Raw genomic sequence first — 25,552 nt, forward strand, 5'->3', positions numbered from 1 at the left:
AAGACCACTTGCATGGCCACAGCTCCCCTTCTCCAAGAATGGGTGTGAACAGAGAAACATCCAACCCTGATCAGTGGTATAAGCACCAAGTTAAGGCCAACAGATGCCAGGCTATCTCCTGTCAAAGAGGTAGGGAACCTGTGGCACTCTGGTTATTTCTGAGCTACAACTTCCATTCTCCCTGACCTTTGGCCACGCTGGCTGAGGCTGATGGGATTTGGAATCCAATAACGTTTGGAGGGCCACAGGTTCCCCACTCCTGCCTTAGTCTTTATGTAGCCTTCAGCTGGCTTTGCTGTTGTCATCCTACAAGAGAAGCAACTCTTTGTAATACTTGGCCTTGGGTATCATATATGCTGCAGAACTTCAGAATCCAAGCATCATTTCTCCTCTTAGATTATTTCTCATCTTGTGCATCCCTTGGAGGTTTTTAAGGAGAGATTGGATTGTCATGTGTCATGGATGCTTTAGTTGAGATTCCTGCATTGCAGGGGGTTGGCCTAGATGACTCTTAGGGTCCCTTCCAACTATGATTCTATGTTGTTTGCCAGTATTGTAGGAATGAGATTGCAGCTCTGCAAGTAGTAAAGGATATCATTGGTGAGACCCTAAGTGTGTGCAACAGGCTTCAGGTTTCAGAAGGTATCTGTGTGTGTGTGTGTGTGTGTGTGTGTGTGTGTGTACGTACGTACACATGTACAGGAGTGATTAATTAAAACACAGTATGCACCTAATGTAAATTGGCATGTAATGGGAAAAGAAGCCAGATTCACAAAAGAATGGGACCTAACTGGCTATGTCGAGCTAGGAAAGCTTATGGGAACCAAACCAGAATGTAACTGAGCAAGGGAATGCTGTAGCTCAAAAAGCCAGTGCCATTAACAGGTGGTAGTTTCAAAAGCAATTGGATCCAAGATGGAGGTGCTACAGTATGACTACAATCAGGGTTGTTGTGTTCAGTCTGAAGCTTTGAAGTGAAAAGGAGAAAAAGGTTGACAGGCTGGAAAGAAACTGAAAGAGAACTGCAAGAATGAAAAAAGATACCACATGTAGAAGGAACAATATGCCCTTAAATTGGACAGCCAACAAGCCAGGCATTGAAAACTGTGTCTCTCTCGATAATTTTTCTTTTGAAGTTCTCTCAGGTTGTTTGCTGCTGAAGGCCTTTCTCAAACTCTTACCGCCCTGCATTTTTTTTTTTAAATCCCTTCTTGTTTTATTTCCTACTAAAAATCTTACATCCCATGTATAAACCTGTAGCTGCATTCAGCACGAGCGATGAAGCATTTCTGTTATTTGTATTTGTTGCTCCCAAGTTTTGCTTGCTCTCATCATGCTTGCGGGTCAGCTTTCCAATGACTCAGGCAAGGGCAAGAGAGTGAAGTTTCTCATATAACTGCGCACTGTGCTGCTTATAGCAGAAGCAATCATTTTAGAGCCAGAAGACTCCCGTGCCTTTATTGAGTAGGAAAGAAATTCACCTTCTTGATGGTTTGCACCTATTCAACTGGAACGGACAGCACTGTGTAACTGCATGGATATATGCTCTGAGGTGCAGTTGGTATTTGGTGTGCAGACCCTTGACAAATGTGTGAGAAAGCTAATCCTGCCAAGCCCCTATTGTGCTAATGAAATGTATACACACACACACACACAAAAGTGTGTTTGTGTGTTGGCGGTGTGTGAGTAGTGCTGGAAGAAATGGTGCCAGATGTGATAGAAATGTACAGCCACAGCCGTGTACAGTAGCAATAAGGCTTCCTTAATCTCATTTCCTGGGGTTGTAGGATTGTGCATGTACATTGCTTTCAGGTCAGCTGATACAGTTCATGCAGTTAAAAACTGCAGAAATATGAGCCTGATTCAGTTGTTGTCACAAACTGAATTAAGTTGAGAGATACCCATTCACGGTGTTCCTATTGAAAAGTAATCTCCCAACCTCTGGCTTTCTGGATTTTCTATATTGTAAACAAGGAGTACTGCAAACTAAATATGAGTTGCCCATTCTGTGAAACACACATGCTACTTTTGAATGCAATGGAAGTAAGGCTTAGGGAATGGTATCAACAGATGCTGTACTGTTGCTCATTAGAAAATCCATACTAAAAAATACCTAAAGAGCAAGGCAAACCTATATAGCCCACCCAGATGGCACATATCTCTGTTTGCAAGTACAATTCATGCCACATCAGTTAAGGGAAACTTATTTTGGATCACTTGCCATCATTGTGACATGAAGCGATTGGCACAGGGGCAGCCTGCAATGAGTGGGGGATGTCTGGATCAGGCCTGCTGGCCAAATCCTGTTCCCCACCCAGGATTACGGCATAGCTACTTTCTGGAAGCACAGCTAAGTAACAGGCAGATATAATGAACCCAAGGAAGGAAGAGAGGAAGAAAGCATTGGACCCCAAAGGAAACAAAGGTAGATCAAAGTCACTTTGGAAAGGACGTTTTGATGGGTACTGGCTGTATCTTTATGGCCATGTTTCCATAGCCGGTCCACCATTTTATGGGCATCTCAATAGTTTACAGATATTTTCTGGTGATTTGGTTACAGGAAATGTGCACATCCCACCTTTGAAGTTACAGAAACTGGAGGATGACGCTAGATGGCATGCATGAGAGAATCAAACTCAAGTGGCATAGGAAAGGATTCTTTTCTCTAAAAGCTTTATAGATTACAAAAATCCTTTCCAAATATATCTCTGGCATTTGCTTTATATCTCTTCAAACAACAACAAAAATGTACCAAGTTCTAACAGCAACTTAACTTGCTTCTTGCTGTAATGTTGGGAGGGAGGAGAAGAGAAGAGGCCTCAGTGCATGAAGGGCAATCACGTTGATTGGGCAGAAATCTTAACGGCTTCAACTCTATAATACCCTGAGAGTCTTTTGTTCTGCTGGTTTCCATTGCACTGTGCAAATACCTCTGAATGTGCCATCTTATTCATGTCTCTGTCTTGTCTTCAGCTCGTAAGCAGGAGATTATCAAGGTTACTGAGCAGCTGATTGAAGCTATCAATAATGGGGATTTTGAAGCCTACACGTAAGTTGCATTTATTTTATTTTTCTTGAGATGGGGTACAAATGCCGAAGGCTGTATCCAGTGTCTAGTTTGCACAGTTGTGAGAACAAAGAATTCCGCAAATGTTCATAGACAGTAAAATAACCCAAATACACTACATAGAAATGGACAATAAAACATATGAGGCTAGATGTTCTGTCTTCACTGTGGGATGTCACATGCACAACTGGTTGACCACTTTGAGAAGAGCGTGGGACTAGATAGCCCTTGACCTAATCTAGCAGGGCTCTTCTCATGTTTTTATGAAGCAAGTGTATGACTTGTTGTATACACTTGAGACTTTGCCCATCTTGGCTGATTAAACTTGCCAGAGGAGGCTAGGTTGAGTGGGTAAGAAGAGTAATGAATGTCTCCTAAGAGGAATGCATTGTCCCATCCTTAATATGACTCTTGTGAGACAGTCTTAACTAATTGGCTTCACTATATTCACTATGTGGACAAGTCTTGTATTTCCCATTCTTGAACAGGATTTTCGTGTGTGGTAGCATCTCTGCTCCATGGGTTCTTGGGACAGATTATCGAGAACCATTTCGATCAGTATTCAGGTCTAGTTTTGGGACTGGGGCAGCATTGCTCACCTTGGTAAACAGTGTTTTCTAGGATCTGGACAAGGGGGAGTATGTCCCTGTTGGTTCTGCTGGACCATTGATGATTATCTTTCTAGACCACCTGGTGCGATGAGTTTAGGAGAGACTATTTGGCAATGGTTCCAGCCCTCCTTTGAGGATTGGTTCCAGAAAATAGTAAGAACATTAGAAGAGCCTAATCTAGTGATTGGGCAGATGGCATGTCTGGTATGGCATCCTGTTCCAACCAGATGCAAGCAGGAACTGAGTACAAGAGCGCCTTCCCATCCTGCGGTTTCTAGCAACTGGTATTCAGAAACATTCTGCCTCTGATAGTGGTGACAGAGCATAGCTATCATGGCTAGAAGTCATTGTTAGCTTTTTCCTCCACAAATGTATGGGATGCTCTTTTGAAGTGATATGTCAGTGGCCACTATTGCCTCCTGTGGAAGTGAGTTCCATAGTTTAACTGTGCAACCGCACAGCCACACTTGTCCAAGTTGCAATCGTCATGGAAATTCTTGCAATCCAATTGGGTTGCAGACCACCAGCAGCAGTGTTAAGCTGCCTGGTCAGGATATCTGAATCCAACCATGGCTGAATCTTCACCATCAGTGAAGATGCAAAATATATCTTGCTCATGCATATTGCTCATTTAACTCTGCAGAAGCTAGGGCATAGAACTAAGCATATTTTTTACACCTTCATGTGGTTTGTTGGTTCCATTGAATCTGAAAGATGACAGCCCAATCCTCCACTTGGTTGATCTTTAATCTGAATGGCTCTTGAAATGAGCATTTTCTCCTCCCTGCCCTGTAGGAAGATATGTGATCCAGGCCTCACCTCATTTGAACCTGAAGCTTTGGGAAATCTTGTAGAGGGAATGGACTTCCACCGGTTTTACTTTGAGAATGGTATGTTAATAGTAATTCAGATAATTGAGGTCTTGTGTACCTGGGAGATGTTAAGCACCAGTTGCTGGAAATACTGTACTCTTTTGCATTTCAGAATTGTTTGATTAAATGGGGGAAAGCTTTCCAACATTCCCTCTGATCCATGAAATGGGCTTAGAAATTTGAATCACCTGCTCTTTTTTAACTGGAAATACTGGGGATTGAACCCTGGGACCTTTTAAATGCAAGTGAACCATGGAAACCTCCCCTTATTCAGATGAAGTGAGCATGATATGAGTTGTTAGGAAAGTGGCCTCACAACTGTAGGTTTTGCTCCTGACCTAGTAAACCCATTTGTTCCAGTGTCTGAAATTAGGCGCTTCTGTGTGTATCAGGAGCCTACAATGCTTCTCTCTCTTGCTATGTGGGCTTTTTTTCACCACATTATATATCTGAAAAGGCCTCCCTGTTTCCAGTTATAAATAAGTAACTGATAGCAAATTGCCTGTGTCCCCCACCACAACAAAGAATTGACACTGCTACAGTGCATTATAGGAAGTGTGTGGGATTTGAACAGTTTCTTCCTATAGACATAAACATGCAAAGTGCAATCATGCTTTGCAGGTTATGTGGCCCCCAAGTGGCAGCCACACCAAATGCAGCATGACCTCAGTTTAGTGTTACGCCTGAATCCCTAAACCATAGCTTCCCAGACTTTTCATGTTGGTGACACACTTTTTAAACATGCATCATTTCGTTACACAGTTACTCAGTTTTACTGGCAAACTGGAGGTTAAGCAAATCCTTTCCCAGTCCTAGGAGAAGCGCAGGGAGCATTTTCAGCGACCCACCTACACACTGCAGCCAACACATTAACGTGTCATGACACACAGTTTGGAAAGCTCTTCCCTAAACGATTAACAGGCCCAGTTGCATGACTTGAATTTGGCTTGTTCAAGGAAGCCATAACTAAAATTATCTACAGTTTGCCAGGTTTCAACAATGTGACATGTTAAGGTTTATCAAAAACAGAAATGATCAATTCCACGCTACTCAGCAGCAGAGGAACTGAGTACGAGGGAGGAGCATGCAAGCCAGTCAGAGGCTAGGTTTGCTCCCATCACAATAAGCCATGGTTTACTGTGTGTGTTGTGGCATCCAAATGCAGCCACTGAAGAAACATATGTGATTGAATTGTTTCATGGAATTGTTTCTATGCCAAAAAGTCACATGAAGAGGATGTGGAAGTAACCGGTGGCAGCAGCATGGCATTGCAAATGAACAGACTCTGAGGCCCTTATGTTAAATAAATGTTATTAATAATTGTATTTGTTGCTGTTTTAAAAAAGATCAGTTATTATTGTCCCTCCTAAGTAGAATGTGAGGTATTGCATGCATCTTGAAGAGCAACCATTTGTAAAGCACTAATAGCTTGATTTCTTTGATTTTTTGTTTACTTCTTTGCTGGACAAAACAAGGAAGACCTATTTATTAGACAATAACTCCTGTAGAAACCCCCTTATGGTGCCTGCTAAAATCTCATTTGAAATAACTCTGATAAATTTTTTCAGCAAATCTCACTGCCCCTTTAGCACCAGCTCACTTTACAAGACTGATCTATTGTTATAGTGTTCGAAACACATCAGTGTCCCATAGGGGCTGATTGTTCGTACACTGCTGAGGAATATAAATCCTCTTTTTAAGGTTCAGTGCCTGAGCCACATAAAAGGAACAGAAGCTTCATTTTTACTCAGGAAGGTACATGTTTCCTCGCTGTATATCCACAAGCAAGCTAGTGGAAAAAACACAGTGTTCCTCTTTGGATAACAATTCCACTAATGTGTAAATGTGTAAATTATAGTATAAACAGCTTTTTGCTTCTGCATAATAACGGCACCCCGCAGGTCTTGCAAAACAACAACAAATGCTCTCGTATTTGCATACATGGAGGCAATCCAGCATGCATAGTGGGAAAAAGGATTTCACCCATGGTTGGATCAGCAGATAAGAGAGCAAGCTGTTCTCACTTACGGTAACTGAATCCCTGCCCCCCCCCCCATCACACTTTGCTCCTTCCTTCCCCCACCATTAGTGTTGGCATTATTATATTCTGATGAAGCAGGATACCAGTTGCATATACACACATAAAATGGATGTTAACTTTAATTTGGGCATGTTTTGAACCAGCACCAGTTCTTCTCTAGAAGAGAATTGCCTCACAGATAAATAAGGTAGTTGAATTTTCTTATCCATTCAGCTGAGTAAACCTCAGTTTCATACATATTCCTCAATGTTCCTCCCAGGAGAAATAGCAGCCTATACAGAATAAGGGGTGGTGCAGATTTTGTTGGGACTGGAACACAGGAAAAGAGTAATAATAATAATAATAATAATAATAATTTATTATTTATACCCCGCCCATCTGGCTGAGTTTCCCCAGCCACTCTGGGCGGCTCCCAATCAGTGTTAAAAACAGTACAGCATTACATATTAAAAACTTCCCTGAACAGGGCTGCCTTAAGATGTCTTCTGAATGTCAGGTAATTCTTTATCTCTTTGACATCTGATGGGAGGGCGTTCCACAGGGCGGGCGCCACTACCGAGAAGGCCCTCTGTCTGGTTCCCTAAAGAGGTTAATTGTTAGTGTGTGAGCTCCAAATCTTGGGGTTCCTTTTCTTCGTCTCAGGAGAGTTCCTCAGAAAGTCTTCCTGCGTCTTTCCAGCAGCAGTCCAGCCCTCTCTTGGTAAATTCCTGTGACAGGAACAGCCACCTCACCCATCCAGTTCTTCTCTAAAGTCTTATTATTTACATTACAAGTTGCACAACACCACAGCTCTACATATAAAATAAGAAACAGAACTATATCTCTGCTCCGAGCAGAGAGACAGACTCACATATTCTGTCAGACACACTGACTGCCCTGATAAAGACACCTGTTGCAGGGGAGAATTCTTGTTGCTAAGCAGATGTGAAGGATGTGCTTCAAGGCCGTGCTTCAAGGCTTGTTTCAACTTTATTTTGGCAACACACTATCATTTAATGCCCTGTTGGCATTCTGTGGTTCCAGTCCAGATCGCCAGCTGCCCCACAGCAGCTGTGTAAATAACAACACACATTTAAAGCACGTTCATGCCACTTTAGCAGTCATGGTTTCCCCCAGGGAATTTTGGCGACTGTGCTTTACCCCTGAGAGAGAGAGAGCTCTGCCTCACAGCACCTTTTTACAAACTACAGTACCCAGAATTCTGTGGGGGAAGTCCAAATGTATATGTGACCAAACAAACCCAGGCATGTTAAATACATTTTGGCATGTAACCTAAGAATAGGAAGCCCTTTTCAGCCAAGGGGGCCATATTCCCTCACAGGCAAAATTTCAGGGGGTCATACGTGTTAGTCGCTAACCAAGATGTTATTTGGTGGTTGTAAGGATTTAGAGAGTTCATTTGAAGCACTTTAAACACTCCACATATGATCCATGAGTTTTTGCTTGACATGTTAAGTTTTCTCCATTGTCACATCTGTGATCAGGGAAACGATGTTGACCATCACTAGTATGATCAAGGGTGTGGGGTTTTTTTTTAAAAAAAAATTCTGCATCATCTTTTAATTAATATCTCTGCCTCAGCAGGATTCTGCCGTAATGTAACTATAATGGTTCTAGGGGTTGCTCGTGCATAAACCGGCACCACACCTGGCTGCGTTGCCTGAGTGAACCTTTTCTGTCTGGACAGCCATTCACCCGTGGCTGTCTCAATCGCTGGCAGAATCCGTCAGTGGGCGTTTCTTGAACTTCTTCCAGCAAAGAAGCTCTTTGACGCCTAGTCTCCGCCTACTCTCCCTGCGCAGAAGCCTTCTGCGCAAGGAGGGTGTGGGCAGTGGAGGACCCCTACTCTCCCCACTGGTTCCCGGCAAGGAGTCATGGAACCGCCTCGCCGCTTCCCTCATCTGCCCCCCTTCTCCACTGGTGCTACGCTGATTCTCTTCCCCAGAAGATGGGCTGCCTCTCCCCCTCCCGGGGTGCTCTCTGGAGTCCCTCTGAAGCCCGCTCTCTCCCTCCGGCCCTGATGGCAATTCCCTGACAGTAACACATTAACTTCTGTGGACACACAAGCCACACAAAATTCAGTGTATTTTCAACTCCCATTTAGAGCTCAGGATCTACATTTTTTAGAAGCATGCCCACATTTTGTTCAGGGCTGCATCCCATTTGTGCATTATGAGTTTTATACCATGTGTCATTCCTCCCTGTAGCTTTGTCTAAGAGCAACAAGCCAGTCCACACCATCATCCTGAATCCGCATGTCCACCTCGTGGGGGATGATGCTGCCTGCATTGCGTACATACGGCTGACTCAGTACATGGATGGGAGTGGGATGCCCAAGACAATGCAGTCGGAAGAGACGCGAGTCTGGCACCGCCGCGATGGGAAATGGCAGAATGTTCACTTCCACCGTTCAGGATCACCAACAGTACCTATCAAGTGAGTAAAGCATTCTCATCTTCAGTTTGTCGTCTGCCCATCCTTTTAAGTGCCCTTTTCTTTGGCCCCAGTTACTTGTCTTCCAGGCCCCACATTCCTATCAACCAGGTGTCTCTTGAAGGGAGCTTAGAGCATTTGATATGTCCAGGCCAAGCACGTTGATGGCTGCTACTTCCATTTCCTATCTACCTCAGTATGCACCAAATCAGCTTTCGAAACCATTGCAACTGACTCCTAAGAATTTGCAGCGATGAATCCGCAAAAATCAAGTGCAGAATGAAGCCCACTCAGCTGCTGTAAATACACATTTCTAATATTATTTAATTTTGGCTGGGTAGTGGCCACAAATTCTCCCTTTATTGAATCAACAAAATGAATCAAAAGCTGCAGCTCCCATCTGCTTCTGTCTACATGATTACTGTTGAGCCCTTCAGACCAGATTTCCCTAGCCCCATAAGATTGGAGCATGTTACTGAATTCTTCTTTTTGCCTATTTTTTTCAATATTTATTTAGAACAAATATTATTTTACCAGGGTTTTATGTTTTATCTGTGTTTTTATTACACTTTTCTATTGTTTTGGGGTCTTTAGGTTTTATCTTTGTATATGGCTTAGAGATTTTTAAATATTGTTTAGAAATACTCCTAATAAATTACTTTTGCTCAGGATCAGTGTATTATCTGCAGTCTGGAAACAACAAGATGCATTGACCAAGATAGCATCAGAGTGTTCAGGCTTTCGGCACACCTTAAATACAGTATAGGCAATTCCCCATTCCCACAAGCCAAAGGGACGGCCAGGTATGGTTTAGGAGGACTCACCAGGGTGCTCACAGTTTTTTGCAATTTTGTGTATGCGCACATGGGCCCGAAACAGAACCCCTGCATAAATGGGGCATCACCTGTATTGCATAGTGGAAACTTGAGTTGTAATTCACAATAGCATCTGATGAACAAAGCTTTGCTTATATCTTTGTCTTGATCAAATCATTATCATGTTGATTTATTTGAATGAGGATGGATGTTATTGAACAATTCCCTACAAGGGATAAACAAAAAAGGATGCATGGATAATTTGCACCTGTTTTTACTTTTAATAATGGGACGTGGGTGGCGCTGTGGTGTAAACCACAGAGCCTAGGACTTGCCAGTTAGAAGGTCAGTGGTTCGAATCCCCGCAACGGGGTGAGCTCCCGTTGCTCAGTCCCTGCTCCTGTCAACCTAGCAGTTCGAAAGCACATCAAAGTGCAAGTAGATAAATAGGTACCACTCCGGCGGGAAGGTCAACGGCATTTCCATGTGCTGCTGTGGTTTCGCCAGAAGTGGCTTAGTCATGCTGGCCACATGACCCGGAAAAACTGTCTGCGGACAAACGTCTGGTCCCTTGGCTAGTAAAGCGAGATGAGCGCTGCAACCCCAAGAGTCATTCATGATTGGACTTAACTGTCAGGGGTCCTTTACCTTTACCTACTTTTTATTAAACATTGAAATGTCACAGTAGTTTGAATATGAAAATAGTGGTGTATGTAATTTGATTTCTCTGTGTATGTACATATATAAATACACACAAACGCACACAAAATCCTAATGTTTTAGTTCATTTGGAAATTATGATTTAGCCCCGAAAGTAATATTTCAGCAATTAATGTTAGTCTCTCTCTCTCTCTCTCTCTCTCTCTCTCTCTCTCTCTCTCTCTCTCTCTCCCCCCCCCCATCTTTCCTCTCACCCCTCCTAGCTAAATGTCTGCGGTGCCACGTTCTGTCCTCCACACTCTGCACTTGGTTGGCTACCATCTTGGCCACTCCATTGCCCTCTTCATGCATGTTCTTCGAGTGCATGAAGCTGTGAAGTTTCTACATGTGATACATTTACGATGCATCATTTTGTTGTATATTCCATTGGTACTTTTTGTTTACACTTCAGTGAAGGGAATGGATGTTCCGTGCAAACTGAAAATGGAAGAAAATAAGACACAGGAGAAAAGAGGGTGGGCAAGTAAAATGCTAGAGAATATACAGAGTATACTTCTCATGCCAGAAGATGAGCAATATCTTCATGTGCAAACTAAGGGAATGAAGGTTAAAAATAAAATAAAAATCAGTTAACTTTGTTTTAATTTTCGCTACTTCTATTTTCTGGCTCGTTTGTTCTTAAAGACAATCTGCATTGCTTTGGTCATAGTAGAAATAATTCCTACTAACAGCACCTTTGTTATTGTAGGACATTTGGGTAGAAATACTGGGTTTAGACCAAAGCATTTCTGTAGGCTTTTCTTTCAAGGAGCCATCTTTGTTATGACTCACTGTAGGTAAACTGGGGAGAAATGGCGTAATTTACTGGCTTGACCTCACTAGAAGTATCTGTCACTGTTCTTATCTGGTCAGCAAATTCATTTTATTTTTAACAATTTATTTAGCTTTGTAGTTGTAAGTGCAGGGGAAGAGGAGATGTTTTGAAGTATTTTTTCTCATTTGTTCAGAGCCAAGCAGTGAGCACATTAATATGAGATGGGTTTTGGTGGTTAAAAGGGTAAAGTAATGTACAGTACATTTATTAAAGCAAGTTGTAGAGGGTTTTTTAAACTGATGCTCTAGTCAAGATACTCTAGGACAATTAGGCCTTAAAAGCTTAGTATCAGGAGCTTACTTGTCTTAATTTTCTTTGTAACAGTTTATTAACTGACAAAAAGGAAACTACCAAGAAAACATCTGTTTTCTAATAAAACTGTTACGCTTTTGCCATAATAATTTTATCTATTTTCTCATGGCTCATCAACATTCTTGAACAGTGTGGATTAAAATACTTATTGCAGCTTTATTAACTATTTCCCCCTGTTGCTGCATATATACACGCAAAGTAAGCAGGAAATAAATTCAGTGTCTGTTTAGAACAGATTGCTCAGTTGCCATTTGATTGCTTCTGTTGTGTAGATGTGAAATTATATTCCTGCAAGCGTTGCTCCTCTTCTTTAAAAGTTAACAATAAAAATAGGGGTTTTTTCCCTTTTGAAAAAAAAAATACTTTTGTTTGTTTCTTCTCTCTTTGGTTAACATTGGGGCTACCGGTTTTCTGTAATAGTGTATAGCGCATGATACTTTGATCAATGTTCTTTTTTAGTAAGTTAAATTTACAACTTGCAGCAGCTTGAAATTTTTAAAGCAGACAAAAAAAGGTTCTAATTTGTATATGGTAACTTTCATTTCTCTGTATTGATTACTAATCAAAAGTGGATCTTATTCCTTACATCTTAATGTTGTTCCTAGTATACATATATATGTTAGAGAAATTTAAGCTTCTCTGGTGATGATTCTTATACAACCCACGGAAATGTTTATAACAAGCATCTACAGTAAATGTCTTGAGCCATATTAACCCGCAAAGGGGATCTGTGAAAAGGCACAGTGGCCTCGTGCATTTTGTTTTTTAAAAAAATTAAATCAATTTCTTCTTTTGTGAAGCAGCTTTAGGTGGTATAAGTGTATTTACATTTAACAAAATTAGGTGTAGGATGTTTTTCTTTTCTTTTCTTTTCTTTCTCTTTTTCTTTTTTACACTTTTTACCATAGCATGTGGTGTTGCCATATTACTCTAGGTCAGAACTGTTTTCCACACTAAGATGTGAGGGGCAGGACGGGGGGGGGGGGGGAGGGAATCATGTGAATTAGTTCTCTGCACTCCAACTGAATTACACACCTAACTCTTTGTCATTTTCAAAACACTGCAGTTTACCATGCGACACCATGTATATATATATATATATATTTCTTGCCATAATGGTAAAGAACTGACTGATATATTTAAGAATTAATAAATTTGTGATTTCTGCTGACATTTGGCTCTCATTGTTTTCATTTGAGAATGTGACGCTTGATTCTGATGTTCAGGCTGTGAGTGCCACTCCTGATGTAGGCAAATTGCACGCACGCACACAAACATGTGCAAAGAGCGAAATAATGTTGACAGGCTCTGAGGAATCTCAAGTTTTGCAGAAGTAGATTTTAAGTAGGCATTGAAAAGAGTACAGCAAAGACACCTTCTTGATGTCTCTGGCAGGGAGTACCAAAGTGTAGCAGCTTCCACGCTAAAAGGTAGATTTCTTCCAATGCAGAAGGAGTATTACATGGCACCTGTAGCAGGGCCAGTTCTGCAGATCGAAGCAGTCAAGTGGGCATATATGAAATGAGGTGTTAGAAGAATCAGGTTCCACCCACCTCTCCAATCCTCTCCTATGCACACTGAACTTAATGGGAATTATTTCTGCATAGGCATTCAGAAAAACATTAAACGGTTCTGTTAATTGGGAGAGAGTTAGGAGTTGGAGAGGGAAGAGGGTCAATATCATATATGGTCGCGGGAAAACATTCCCCCACACCCATTGTGTCTGTTTGAGATAGCTGCAACTATCCTGTGTTTCTGTGCTTGGCTAAAACTTTCAGTTTGCTGCCATCTGGCGGTCACTTGCTTGCTATTCCAAGGGTTTGTTTTTGGGGAGCATCCAAGTAGATCTTAGGGCCTCTTCCATATGTTTGTGGGTTTTTTCCCCGGGAGGACGAATATGAGTTCATTTTGCGGTCATTACCATGAGTTAAGGCAGTACTTTCAGGAGCCACCATGACTGCGAAAATTGTTGGAAACCGTTCCCATGTAACACTGGTTGACGTTGTAGATTTATTCACTGAACACCCCACCCCCGTAAACGTGAACTTGCAGCTTTCCATGAAGGAAGAAGGTTGTATGTTTCAAAGCAGTTTAATACATTATTTTTAAAAATAAAAACTTGTCCTAAGTCCAGAGAAATGAAAAGGTGGTAACAGTAATGCTTGATTGTTAACGTGTCTCTTCCCACTCTTCAATTCCTACAGGAGTGTGACTGGATTATAGACTCTCTTGGAACATATTTAACTTTTAAAATAAGTTCAGCATTCATGCTTCTTGGGAAATCATAACTTTATGAAGATGATTCCTCTTCCCCAATCACGCCACCATCTCTCAGGGTACCTTACAAGGAGGCTATGATAATTTTTTCTCTTTTTGGTTTCTAATTAACAACAGCGATGCGTGTGTTGTCAGCAGGGTGTTACCTGCAATCAGTTGTTGTTATTGCTGTTTGTAGCAAACACACAGTTGCCTAAAATGTGGAATTCCTCCCATCCCTCCTCCATGGTCTCCCCCACCTTGCAAATAAGAATATTGTGCACCAAATTAAGGCCAGTGTGGACAGAACTGAACCAGAGGCATATCTACTTACCCAAATGTGCCAGAGATCTTAGAAAATCAGCATTGCAACCTCCAAAATGCAAAATAATAGACATGCATTGTTTCTTTCTTTCTTTCTTTTGTTTTGTTTGTCAGTTTGTTGAATTTCTATCCTGCCCTTCCTCCTGCAAACAGTCCAAGGCAGATTAAAACAATGACAATTAAAAACATCTCAGAACAGTTACAGTTAAAACTATTCCAATACCAAATACAATTTAAACCATTCTATAAGCAGTTCTTGCCATGAATGCTTGCCATGCTGTCGTGCCTCATTGGCCTGTAATTTGCTTCTTTGGTGGTTATGATAGTGATCTTTGTTAAAATGTTTGCCTCCTAGATAGGAACACAGGAAACTGCCATATTACCAAGTCAGATCAATTGGTCCAGCTAGCTCAGCCTCGCCTACCCTGTCTGACTGTGGCTCTCCAGGCTGCCAGGCAGGGGGCCCTCCTAGCCCCATGTCAGCTGCAGATGGCACCTGGGATCTCCTGCCGGCACCGTGGATGTCCTACCTCTGAAGTCAGAAGCCTTCATCAGATACTTTGTATACAGAGGGTATGTGTGGGTGGGTGGGTGGGTGGGTGGATAGATGGGGCATCCATGTTCTACCCCCACAAAAATGGAATCCTATTGTCATGGAGCAACAGTGTAAATAACTGTGTTTAAATATAAACATAGAATATTAAAATCTCATATTAGGACTCAGCAAGATGACACATTTTCCAGGGTAAATGCTTCCATCCAAAATATTTCATGGCTTTTAATAAAAAGTTTGTTAGCATGTGAAATGACTGGGGCAGGGGGTACTGTCTTACTGTGAAGGAATATGACTGTGCAAGACCATTGAGCAGCTGCATCTGCTGTGCTGTTTTACCCATCAAAGCCAGTCTCCATCATCTTTGGTACCACCGATGAAGCTCAGGTGAGTGATAGGAGTCTTTTTGGATGGCTTTGAGAAGTTTGATGAAAAAGCTGGACTTGCTTTATCTCACCCTCTGCGCCATTGTTTTAGGTACACTAAATCATCCGCTCAGCCTGCTGGACCCCGTCTTTGTATTCAGGGGAAGTCATGCATGCATGCAAAGACAGGCTCTGGTGGATTGAGCAGGCAAGATGAATAGTGGGTCCAGTGGTAAAGAAGGCAGTTTCTAAGGTGCTGTAGAAGGAAATGTGGGGCAGATGAGGCTCATCAACCTGGGAAGGTAGCCCATCTAGGAGAAGGAAAACACTGATCCTAAACCTCTGCTGCCTTGTGAGATATCTTTGGGAGAAGAAAAGGCTAAGGAGTGAACCCTGCAATAATCCAGAGTGGAGTCCCTAAGATGGTTGGATGGTGTCTTGTACGCCTCCTTCCAGCAACTCCTTCAAGCTGGTGCTAGATGTATTGCTCTGCTTTCCTTTGGACCACTTCAGTGAGACTGAGTGGGGTCTTTCCATCTGAGCAGCCCAGGGCCTCCACATGCCCTGCCCAGGTTTGCACCCTGGCGAGGTAACTCTATGGTTTGGCTTCATCCGCAGAGGCACACTCCATTGTCTTTCAACACAGACAGGTGTCAACAACAAGAATGTGCAGCTTTCATTGCTCACATGTAGCTTGCAAGGAAACGCTGGGCTTTTCCCATTAAAAGCCCTCTCCAGAACCATTTATCTTTGACTGAACTCTCCTCTTGGTTGGATGCAATACACATAATTTGCTTGTTTGGGTTTGCTCCCTGGCGCCTGAACTGGGAGTGATCAGTCTCCCTCCTACAACAGAACACATTAGAGAGAACAGCCATCACTTGTGAGACCATTTATTATAGTGCCTCTGTTTTTATTGTCAATGGCCCTGACAGCATTGTTTATTTTGCTTCTGTGCTCAGCACCCATAAATGCATATAGATAAAGCTGTGGAAATGTGTTTGTTTTCCTCTCCTTTGCTGACAGCCAGTCTGGCTCCTGTCTTTGGCTTTTCAACCATGTGAATAGCAAAATTGCTCCTTTTCCAGGACTACTTTACAGAAACTATGCAAATGTTCTAGACCAGAATTTACTTGCTTGAGCTGCTGCTGTAGTGCCTGGTGGTCAACTAGTGACCCATAGACTTCAAAGGGAAAAAAACCCAATATAAAGTTTAACATGGGTATTAACTGAATGTAAAACAACAGTCCTCCTGCACTGGACAAATCCTGCCCAGTGCTCTTGTTTCCAACAGTGCTAAGCCTACTGCTTCCAAATTAGTAATTGGTGGTGACCACACAATACACACACACTTCTCTTATGGGGGCAGAAAATGATACTAAAAGCATGATTGCCTTTTAGTGGTTCTGTGTAAGATCCAAGCAAAACAACTCCTTTGGAAGTAAACCGAATCATTGCAGAACAATTGCAAGGCTGATAGATTGTTAATGTTAACGTGTTCATTATGAGATAATTTTCCATTAACTGATAAATGTGTTTCAGGAGTATCTCCTTGATATCAGGGTCATAAACTGAAACTGCTTATTAGATGAAATGTTATAATCCTCTAGAGAACCTTTTCCCAATCTAGTGCCTTCCCAATGTGTTATTTATCACAACCCTCATCCCTGGCTGGGTCTGACAAGAGTTGTAGTTCAAAACATCTGGAGGGCAGCAGATTAGAGAAGGTTGGCCTTGAGTCAGTGGTGCACTCTGGGTAGGACTTTGGACTAGAAATCAGTGCACCACTGTCTAAGGCTGAGTCATATGTTAGAGTAGAACGGTTTGCCTCCCCACCCCCACCCTGTGGCTATATTTCACGCCTGTTCAGAAGGATCAAGTAAAATGGCCAGATCATGAGATAAGTCCATGTCAGTGTTGTCAAACCACAGCAACATATGCAGCTGAAGTGGAAACTTCCAACGTGAGTCACTGATCCTGTTGTTTCAGTGCTCTGGGGATTGTTGTGAAAATGTGCAAGAGGAATTGTTAACCCTCCATATCCCCATAAGCAGCAGTGATTCTAATGCTGACTCCTGCTGACTTGATTGCCTGCAGAAGGGCTTCTGTTCTCAGAGATAACCCAGCTGTAGGTTAATTAGTGTGCTTGCCTGCTGGCCTAGATCATGAGACACCCAAGCCAGGTGAAGTTAATTACAGTAAAGCCAAGTGAAGGTAGCTTAAAAAATCACAGGGTCTGAACCAGAGAGAAAGCAGGCCCAAACTGAAATAAGTGCTGCATAGCCTGGCCAGACAGGTCTTCGCTGCTACCTCACTGGGACTCCATGAAGATTGAAGTTTGGTTAGTATTCTATCTTTGTATGAAGGAGGGCTTGTTGTTTGCCTGGTACCATTTTGTAAAGGAGGGTCTGGTATGTTTATCTTATTTTTGTGTCTTGGTATGTTAGGCTATTTGCTTCTTGTGTAAAGGAGAGGATCTGTATCATTGCGTGTGATGAGGCCTGCTGCTTAGTAATTCTAGGCTGCCTTCACTACTTGTGTTTTGCGTTTTCTTCAGAGAGCCCCAATACAGAACCCTTCTGCCTTTGGCAAGACGGGAGTGATGTAGGAAACAAAGAAATTGGTACATTTCTTTTAACACTGAGGTAGGATGCAAATGTAATCGGCTGATGCAGTGTTTTCTGTATTAGCTTCAATTTCTATAGCTGAAAAAAGCATTCCTTCAGAGAGTCTGTAGGATGCTGAACGTTCCACCAGCTGCAAGGAGGGGGAGATTCAAAATCCATTTTCTTGGTGTAATTTGTGTAGCTCTGCTAAATGTGTTGCTATTTTCTGCCCTGCTCTGACACAGAGACAATAAAGCGAGCCTGCCATGGAAATTAGGAGCAGGCCTCAAGACTTGTAGGAAGTAATGCAGTGCAGCACAAAAGAGGCCATAAATCAGCTGGAAACAACCACTTGGTACTAATGGCTCATTTGTTTGGACTTCTCTTTTGATGGTGGCCACCTTCTGCTGAGATGAGGGCCAGGAGAATAATGTCTGCCAAAGGGCATATTTAAAGCAAGCCAATAATGAGAGCCACTGGCTTGCCATGGAGATTCCACTCGGGAACCTGCTTTGTAATCTGAGATCTCTGCAAAGAAAAATCAAGCATTTTGGAAAGGCAGCATGCGCTGCCTTACAGTGCCACCTGCCTTCTCAAGGACCTGTTAGCAACCTTGATAAGTCAATAGCTAGCATTCATGGAAAGAGATGGGTTAAATCCAAATGCATCTGATATTACAGGTTCTGTAGCTTTCAGATTGTGAGTCTGAAAGTCGTTCTGGTTCTGAAGGTCAAAGAATTTGGTCAGGCAATAATTTCGTGAGCTTTTTATGCTTCAGGTGAGGGGTTACACTAGCGAGAGCCAGTGTGGTGTGATGTGGTGTAGTGGTTAGAATATCGGACTAGGACTTGGGAGACCAGGGTTCAAATCCATGAAACTTGCCAGGTGACCTTGGCCCAATAGGAGTGTCTCAGCCTAACTGAACAACCTCACAGGGTTGTTGTTAGGATAAAATGGGTGTGTGTGTATCACCTTGAGCTCCTTGGAAGAAAGGTGGGTTAGAAATATGATTAATTATATATATTGCTGTGAATGTGTATCAAGAAGGCAGAACGAGAACCCTGACATACTAGTTTTCTTCAATGTGGGCCTTTTGTTTTAAAATGCAAGAAATTATATATAATGTATTTGCATGCAGTTTTGGCCAATGTACACTTTTTTATCAATTTTCCCCAATACACATTTTTATGTTATTTTCACAAATGTAGGCACACTTTCCCCTAATATACACAGACTGCCAAGAGCTGAGCTGAATCTCATCTATAAGTAGTAGATTTCTCCAATATCCTGACTTTTAACAGCTGTTATAGGAAAGCAATCCCATTTTCACCTCACTTTTGCTTTGTAATGCTACTTTCATGCGCTTCAAAGAACTGGATGAATGCAATCTTGCAGACTGTCATGCTAAAGACATTATGTGTGAGCCATGTGTTTGCCATTTCCAAACACCATTCTCCTGCCCCAAGGGGTGAAAAGATCACAGAAATGGGGTAAAGTGCACATACCTATTTGGAACAGTGCAAAAAGGTCAGCCTGTTCTCTCTCCCTAAAAAGGTTTAAGCTACAGGGTCACTCGCAAAATTCCGACCGAGAGGCACTCTTTTATATTCTGCAAAACATTGATGGGGACTGTTTAAATATGCTGAAATAAAACGCAATGGTTCATATGCGAACCTTTGGCACATAGCAAAGTAGTTCCTTCAGGCAGTGTTGATCTTCTAGAGTGCAAGCTGGGTCTGAACGTGATAATTCCATTGGCACTGAGAGAATGATGTGTCTCACTTCTGAAACCTGTCCAATGGCTGTTTATTCACAATGAGCTGATTTATTTGCAGTGATTTGGAGCTGATTGCTTTCTGGTGACAAATACACCGCTGCTAGCCTCTTTCTGCTAGGTAAATGTCATTTGTAATTATAGCAGTCTACCTCGCTCATTCCTATAGTGCTGCACTTTGTGTTTTCTGGTAACGATGCAGGTGAAGTTAGCAAAAAATAGACACATAATTTGAATTGCCACCGTTCATCAAACTTGTTCTTAATAGTCAAGTAACTTTACTCCAGGGTGGAAAACCTGTGGCCCTCCATATCATTGAATTGTAGAGTTGGAAGAGACCCTGAGGATCATCTAGTCCAACCTCCTGCAATGCAGGAATATGCAGCCATCCCATAAGGGGATCGAACCTGCAACCTTGGCATTGTCAGCACCATGCTCCTTGTTGGACGTCAACTCCCATCACCCCCAGCCAGCGTAGCCAAAGGTCCCCCTATCCCTTTCTTATCTGGAAAGTCTTAATTCTGATTGCAATGAATGATAAGGCATATTTCAAGCTGATGTTCTGGGTTTGCCTGTGCAGCTGTCATTCATCAAACCGGAATGACCAAGGTCATATCCGCTATTGGCATTTGGCTCAGAACTTTATTACTTCGATCCCTTTCTTCAGCTTGCTGAAGAACTGTCCCTTCTTCTTGCATTTTATTCTGCTCTTGGTATATCCCATTAGTGTTTGTGTTTTTGGGTGGCCTCCCAGTCTGAAGCCTGCTCTTTTCATTCTGAAGCCTGCTCTTTTCATTCATGCTTTCCCCTGGAAACCTGTAGTGTCCATTTCCACCATTTTGGAAAGGGTGAGGTTTCCCACCCCACTGACCATGTCCACAATTGCTCAGCTCTCTACATATTGTTGTTGAATGGTTTCTTTAAATGTAAAGGTTCATCATTGTTCCACTCGATGTGTATGTCTTTAAGGGGCCAGAGCAAGATAACGAGACCCAGCTTTACAGCTGTGAAACACAGCAGGTGCTGCTGAGTTGTATTTGATTAAGGGGTGTCAGCATTTGGGTGAAATATATAAGGAGCAGCACCTAGCTTTCCCATTACCCTGGGGGTTGGGTTGGTGGTTGGGTCTGGTTTGTTGTTGATGTATTTAGTGTATAAGGAGTTTTTGTTTTTGTAATTAAAACCTTGTTTAAGTTATTTTTGAGTCCGTTTTTAATGCATGGTCTCCCCAGCAAGCTCTCTGCAGCGCTACCATACTGCAAATAGCCAACAATTGTGTCCAACAGAGCAATATAAACAAGGGTCATGGGTAGTTCTGATGCAGCTGTATGCTGTTCTCTACCAAATATTAAATGACGTAATATTTTAAAGACTAAAATGTTTATAAGAGATAGGAGGAGAACATTGAGGTTGTCTTTGGCTGTGAGGAGTTGACATTTGCAGGAAAGTGGGATATTTTCTCTCTCTTGAGTTCTTAGAACAGCTGAGTGATGAGCAATGCTTTTAGGCAGAGAAGGGGTCTGCCACCAGAGCTTTCCTTGTTGCAGTGGCAGAGAGCTCTGTGGCATTAATCCACAGCTGTAGGAAATGACATGCGCTGGGCTAAGGGCAGCCTTGCATCTGCAGCATCTCAAGTTTGCTTGCTCCTCTGATGCATATGCAGACAGACACAGGTAGAATAATTATACCAGTCCCGGAGCTGTTGTGCTGTTTTCAATCCCATGGGGGGGGGGGAGGATGATAGATTTTTGAAATGACAACCAACTTAGCAATTCATAGTTAGTGGGATGGCAAAAGTTGCTGTATGACTGTATGCGGCTAGGGGCTACTTATGAAATCTGTTGCACTCTGTGAGATCATGTGAAATTTCAGCAAGATCTTGCAGGAAATTGGTGCCACTTCTCTGCTTTGGGAGCTTTTGCCACTTGAGGTGGTTGCTTCACTCCTTTTCCTGGCCTATACTGAGCATAGGAACATGCTGCCCTGTCCACTCCACCCTCCCTCACAGACCACGTGACACCCCCCCCCCGTGGGCCGTTTTGACAGCAGTTGTGGACACCTACCTGTCAACCATTTATGGATGAATCAGCAGACTTAAACTATTCTGCTAGTTGCTCCTTTGCCCGTGTGGCTTGTCATCCTTTTTAAAGGGGAGATGACTTAAAAATCTGCACATAGTATTTATCACAGTTGATTTACGCAGAAGCTGTGGTGTCCGTTTGTTCCATTCTTCATGGTTCGCATTCTGCTGAAGCAGATGTTTTCAACGGGTCACCCACCATGACTCATCTCTTGTGCCTGAGGGGAGTTGCAACTAATCCAGCAACAGAGAAGTTAATTTCCCCCCTCTCCCTTTCAATTACCAACATGAGCACCATACTTTTTTTGCTATTTTATTGCTTCAAGCCCCTGTAGCATGAGATCAATTTGTCAATCTGTTTGTAAAATATGTATCTACAGGATTGGCCGTGCTTTTATTAACATCTTTCCCCATGTTATTAATGAATATATAGCTCAGAACAATGATATTGTCATTAATCAGATGTGGCACAAATGTTTGTTTGGCTGCAGGAGAATGACAAATGAACATATGAAACCGCCTTCTGCAAAGGATGACACTAGGCCAGTATTTTTTGTCCTCTGATTTGGTTCTCCAAAATCTCAGGCCTCTCCCACACCTTTTAACTGGAGATGGAATATCTTGAGTAGTATATTCAAAGCACATGCCACTGAGCGATGACCTCTCTCTCTTTCTAGTGTCTTGGGACAACAATTCTATCTAAGTGCCCCTGCACATGTTGACTCCCATTGGTGATTCCAAACAGGTATTCTTGCCAACCACTACATATATTCTGGGATAGATCTTTTGATATTTGCCCTGCTTCCCTCTTTCAAATGCATCAGAGCACCTGACCCTCTCAAAAAAACAAAACAATAAAAGGGGGGAAAGTTGGTTATGCTTCTGTAACTATGCGGGAGTTTTCCCACACATAATACCTTTTCATGGAGAACAGTGCAACTGTGATTCTAATGTCAATGCTTCTAAGGTATCTTACTATTAAGTGCCCAAAATCATGGAAAAGAGGAAACATTTGCCTGTGGGATCATGCACATTCTGTGGGTTGCCTATTGGGATTCAAGCATAGGAGGGAATGTCTGCAGTTTACCCGTCAAGTTGATGTTACCATCTTCATAAAAGAGTTACCATCTGCATAGCTCAGTTGGTTGGAGCGTGATGCTGATAATGCCAAGGTTGCAGGTTTGATCCCCGTATGGGACAGTTTCTTATTCCTGCATTGCAAGAGGGTTGGACTAGATGGTCCTCAGGGTCCCTTCCAACTCTATGGATTATCTATGTCAGAACAACTGGCAAACAACGAAACAAAACTCACACAGGACATCATTTCTGGAATATAACCACCATGCCTAGTAAGTAATGCACTGAAGTTGCTACCAATAAGACAAGATCAAGATCCATTCTTTTATGAATGGAAAACAATAAACAGTGTCTTTTGTTTCCCATACTTTAAATTAAATAACCAAATTTGATTCTTGGTTATGCAGAGGTAATAATAATAATAATAATAATAATAATAATAATAATAATAATATAGAGGTTGCTAAGTTTGCCCTGTTAAACTTGTACCAAAAAAAGGCATACAATTAGTGCTACATTTAACACTTGTACATTTTTATTTAATTAAATCAGCCATTGTACACGTTGCAGCTATGTATTGTTAGTGTTGTTGTTTTGTTTTGTCTTTTTTAAAATCTTTTTAACTAATACATGCCCTCATAGATATATTCAGTTAGTGTTATCACCATGGGAACAAGATGCTGACTCATCAACTTAAAATCACTTCTTCTCACAGTATTCAAGTTCTCTGATAACACAGCAAAAAAATCAAAACCGATAAAGGAGGATAGCCATTATGCTGTTACACAGAACATCATCTGCACCGCAAAGTACACAACAGAAATGCGTTTCTTTTAGAGCCCCAGTCTTGAAGGTCAACCAGTGATGTTCTTGACAATGAGAAATGAGCTATTGTGTGTCCTGAAATGGGTCTCCTTCCATTTTGGCAGTCACAAGTGCTTGCCAACCAAAATGAAAAATGTTAGAATGGCACTTTGGGTAGCTTTCTTAGCAGGCGGCCAAACACCCTAAAACGTTTCCTTTCTCTCCACGTGGTTAGTTAAATGAAGAGGTGCCATTTGTAACATTTATTTTCGGTATTCTGAGCACTGAGTCAATTATTATTATTTTTTACAAGAAGGAAAATCTGGCTAGGTTTTGAAAAATATCAACCCTGGAGGACTTGACTCATCCTTGTTGAATATACTTTGTCTTTATCAAATAACTGATTCAAAATGTATATCATTTTATATGTATATATATAATATATATAATTACATATATATGTTAAAATGCAACAGAGCTCCAGACCACTATTAGAATTAGGTACAGACCACAGAATAATTCCAGAGTCGCATATGCCCTTCTTGGAAAAATCAAAGTGCAGACATTTACATGATGATTCCTGAAAGTTGGTTAAGGAATATAAATAAAAGGACAACAAAAAAACAAATGCCCAATGGATTCATATCCCTCCATAAGCAAATCTCTGAAGAACAATCTCAAATGGAAGGTTAAGCTCCGCTCAGTGCTGAGAGAGATAATCTGTTGACATGGTTACAAGAGGGTTGGGTTTGTGTTTCCCAATGCCACATGCATAAACCAGGTTAAGAGACAGTCTTGATAGAATGTGATAAATTTAGAGTAACCTTTCTTAAGAGTGGGAAAGGGTTTCTTTTCCCTTATCAAGTTATCTACAGTGCAGTGGCCAGCAGGAATAACCACCAATAAGACAGCGTGGTTTGCTAAAGCAGTGATGAAAACAGGAAGTTACAGGAGTTAGAGCTTTTTTTGTTTTGTTTGTAATGCACCTTGCCTCTTGTTCCAGTCTAAAAGATTTGAATACAGTATGCAAATGTGCCACAGATATAGCTGCTAGCAAGTTATACCTAACTGGGTATTTATTTCTTCAGGAAATCTTTAGGTGGTTTCCCAGGAGTCATAAAGCAGGGGTGGCTGCATTCAGCTGGCAACAGCTGGAGTTTGAGGTTGCGGCCTGACTCTCAGAAACTTTCAAGTCAAGGAGATCAACAAACTGGAAGTCCTATAAACATGGGAGGCTGACATGCTTCCTTCTCAGTAGATCCATGTTGTATATTCAACGGAAGAGTAATTAATCCCTCTTCAACAGTTTCAACAGACCGTGTAGTTCTCGATCCTAAAAGTAGTCACGAAAGGCAGTGTTTCTTTCTTTCAGTCTTGTGAGTCCAAGCACTTTAGCTATTTACAGGTTAATGTTAGCATCCCTTTTTTAAAAAAAATGCACATACATTGTGATTTGAAGAGGCCTGTGGAAGAAGCTATGTTTGTATGCAGAAGCAAAGGAACAACAAAGATGGCAATCTTGACAAGTTTCCAGTATAGCACAAAGTCAACGACTTTTAGTAGACAAACCATCCCAAATGAAGGATGCTATCTTTGGTCACAAATTAGCTTACAGATATTTGAAAAGAAAAGAAAAGAAAAGAAAAAAAACAACCCTACACTATATGCCAAGTCAAAATGTTACTGTCCTCTAGTGATTATGTTATGTCATCTACAGCAAAAGAAGAAAGTGAATTCTGGATATTGAATGGATATGTGTGTTGGTCTGTGGGTGAGATTTTAGCAGCATCTCATTTGGCCTCTTTCTTCCACTCATCTTTGCAGAAATGTCTCAGTAGTTGCTGGAGGTCATGCTGAAGGTCATCCCGGGGTAGTGCTTCTGGTGTGTCCTCCAGCAGTTCCACATGAATACGGTTTCCATACTGGTCCTTAACCACAGTCCTCTTCTGGGTACTGGCTTTACTCATTGTTGTCCTGCAGGGAAATGAAGGGTAAAGAGTGAGCAATTGTAGCATATGCTAAAAAGGA

At 41.9% G+C, this 25,552-nt stretch overlaps 2 protein-coding genes and 1 long non-coding RNA gene across 59 annotated transcripts in view; 2 read left to right on the forward strand and 1 right to left on the reverse strand.

Moving 5' to 3' along the window:
- CAMK2D (calcium/calmodulin dependent protein kinase II delta) overlaps positions 1–12,856 on the forward strand; it is a 143,261-nt gene extending 130,405 nt beyond the window's left edge. For all 11 annotated transcript variants that reach the window (XM_083756645.1, XM_083756638.1, XM_083756640.1 and 8 more), the window contains 4 exons: positions 2,974–3,049; positions 4,474–4,568; positions 8,799–9,027; positions 10,763–12,856. In XM_083756645.1, coding sequence (XP_083612771.1) covers positions 2,974–3,049; positions 4,474–4,568; positions 8,799–9,027; positions 10,763–10,766 — 404 coding nt within the window. In that variant the 3' untranslated portion in view covers positions 10,767–12,856. The remainder of the gene's footprint in view (positions 1–2,973; positions 3,050–4,473; positions 4,569–8,798; positions 9,028–10,762) is intronic.
- A 4,218-nt stretch (positions 12,857–17,074) lies between these two features.
- Positions 17,075–25,552, forward strand: part of LOC310852923 — a 42,513-nt gene continuing 34,035 nt past the window's right edge. The window contains exon 1 of the long non-coding RNA XR_014568441.1: positions 17,075–17,524. This is a non-coding gene — a long non-coding RNA (uncharacterized lncRNA). The remainder of the gene's footprint in view (positions 17,525–25,552) is intronic.
- Positions 23,234–25,552, reverse strand: part of ANK2 (ankyrin 2) — a gene marked incomplete at its 3' end in the record, with an annotated part of 316,224 nt that continues 313,905 nt past the window's right edge. For 45 of the 47 annotated variants that reach the window (XM_083756174.1, XM_083756190.1, XM_083756194.1 and 42 more), the window contains one exon: positions 23,234–25,498. In XM_083756174.1, the coding sequence (XP_083612300.1) occupies positions 25,315–25,498 (184 nt within the window). The remainder of the gene's footprint in view (positions 25,499–25,552) is intronic. The other 2 variants (XM_083756200.1, XM_083756191.1) reach the window with 2 other exon arrangements.

The sequence above is a fragment of the Podarcis gaigeae genome (assembly GCF_964106915.1).
Source record: "Podarcis gaigeae genome assembly, chromosome: 9".
NCBI lineage: Eukaryota > Metazoa > Chordata > Lepidosauria > Squamata > Lacertidae > Podarcis > Podarcis gaigeae.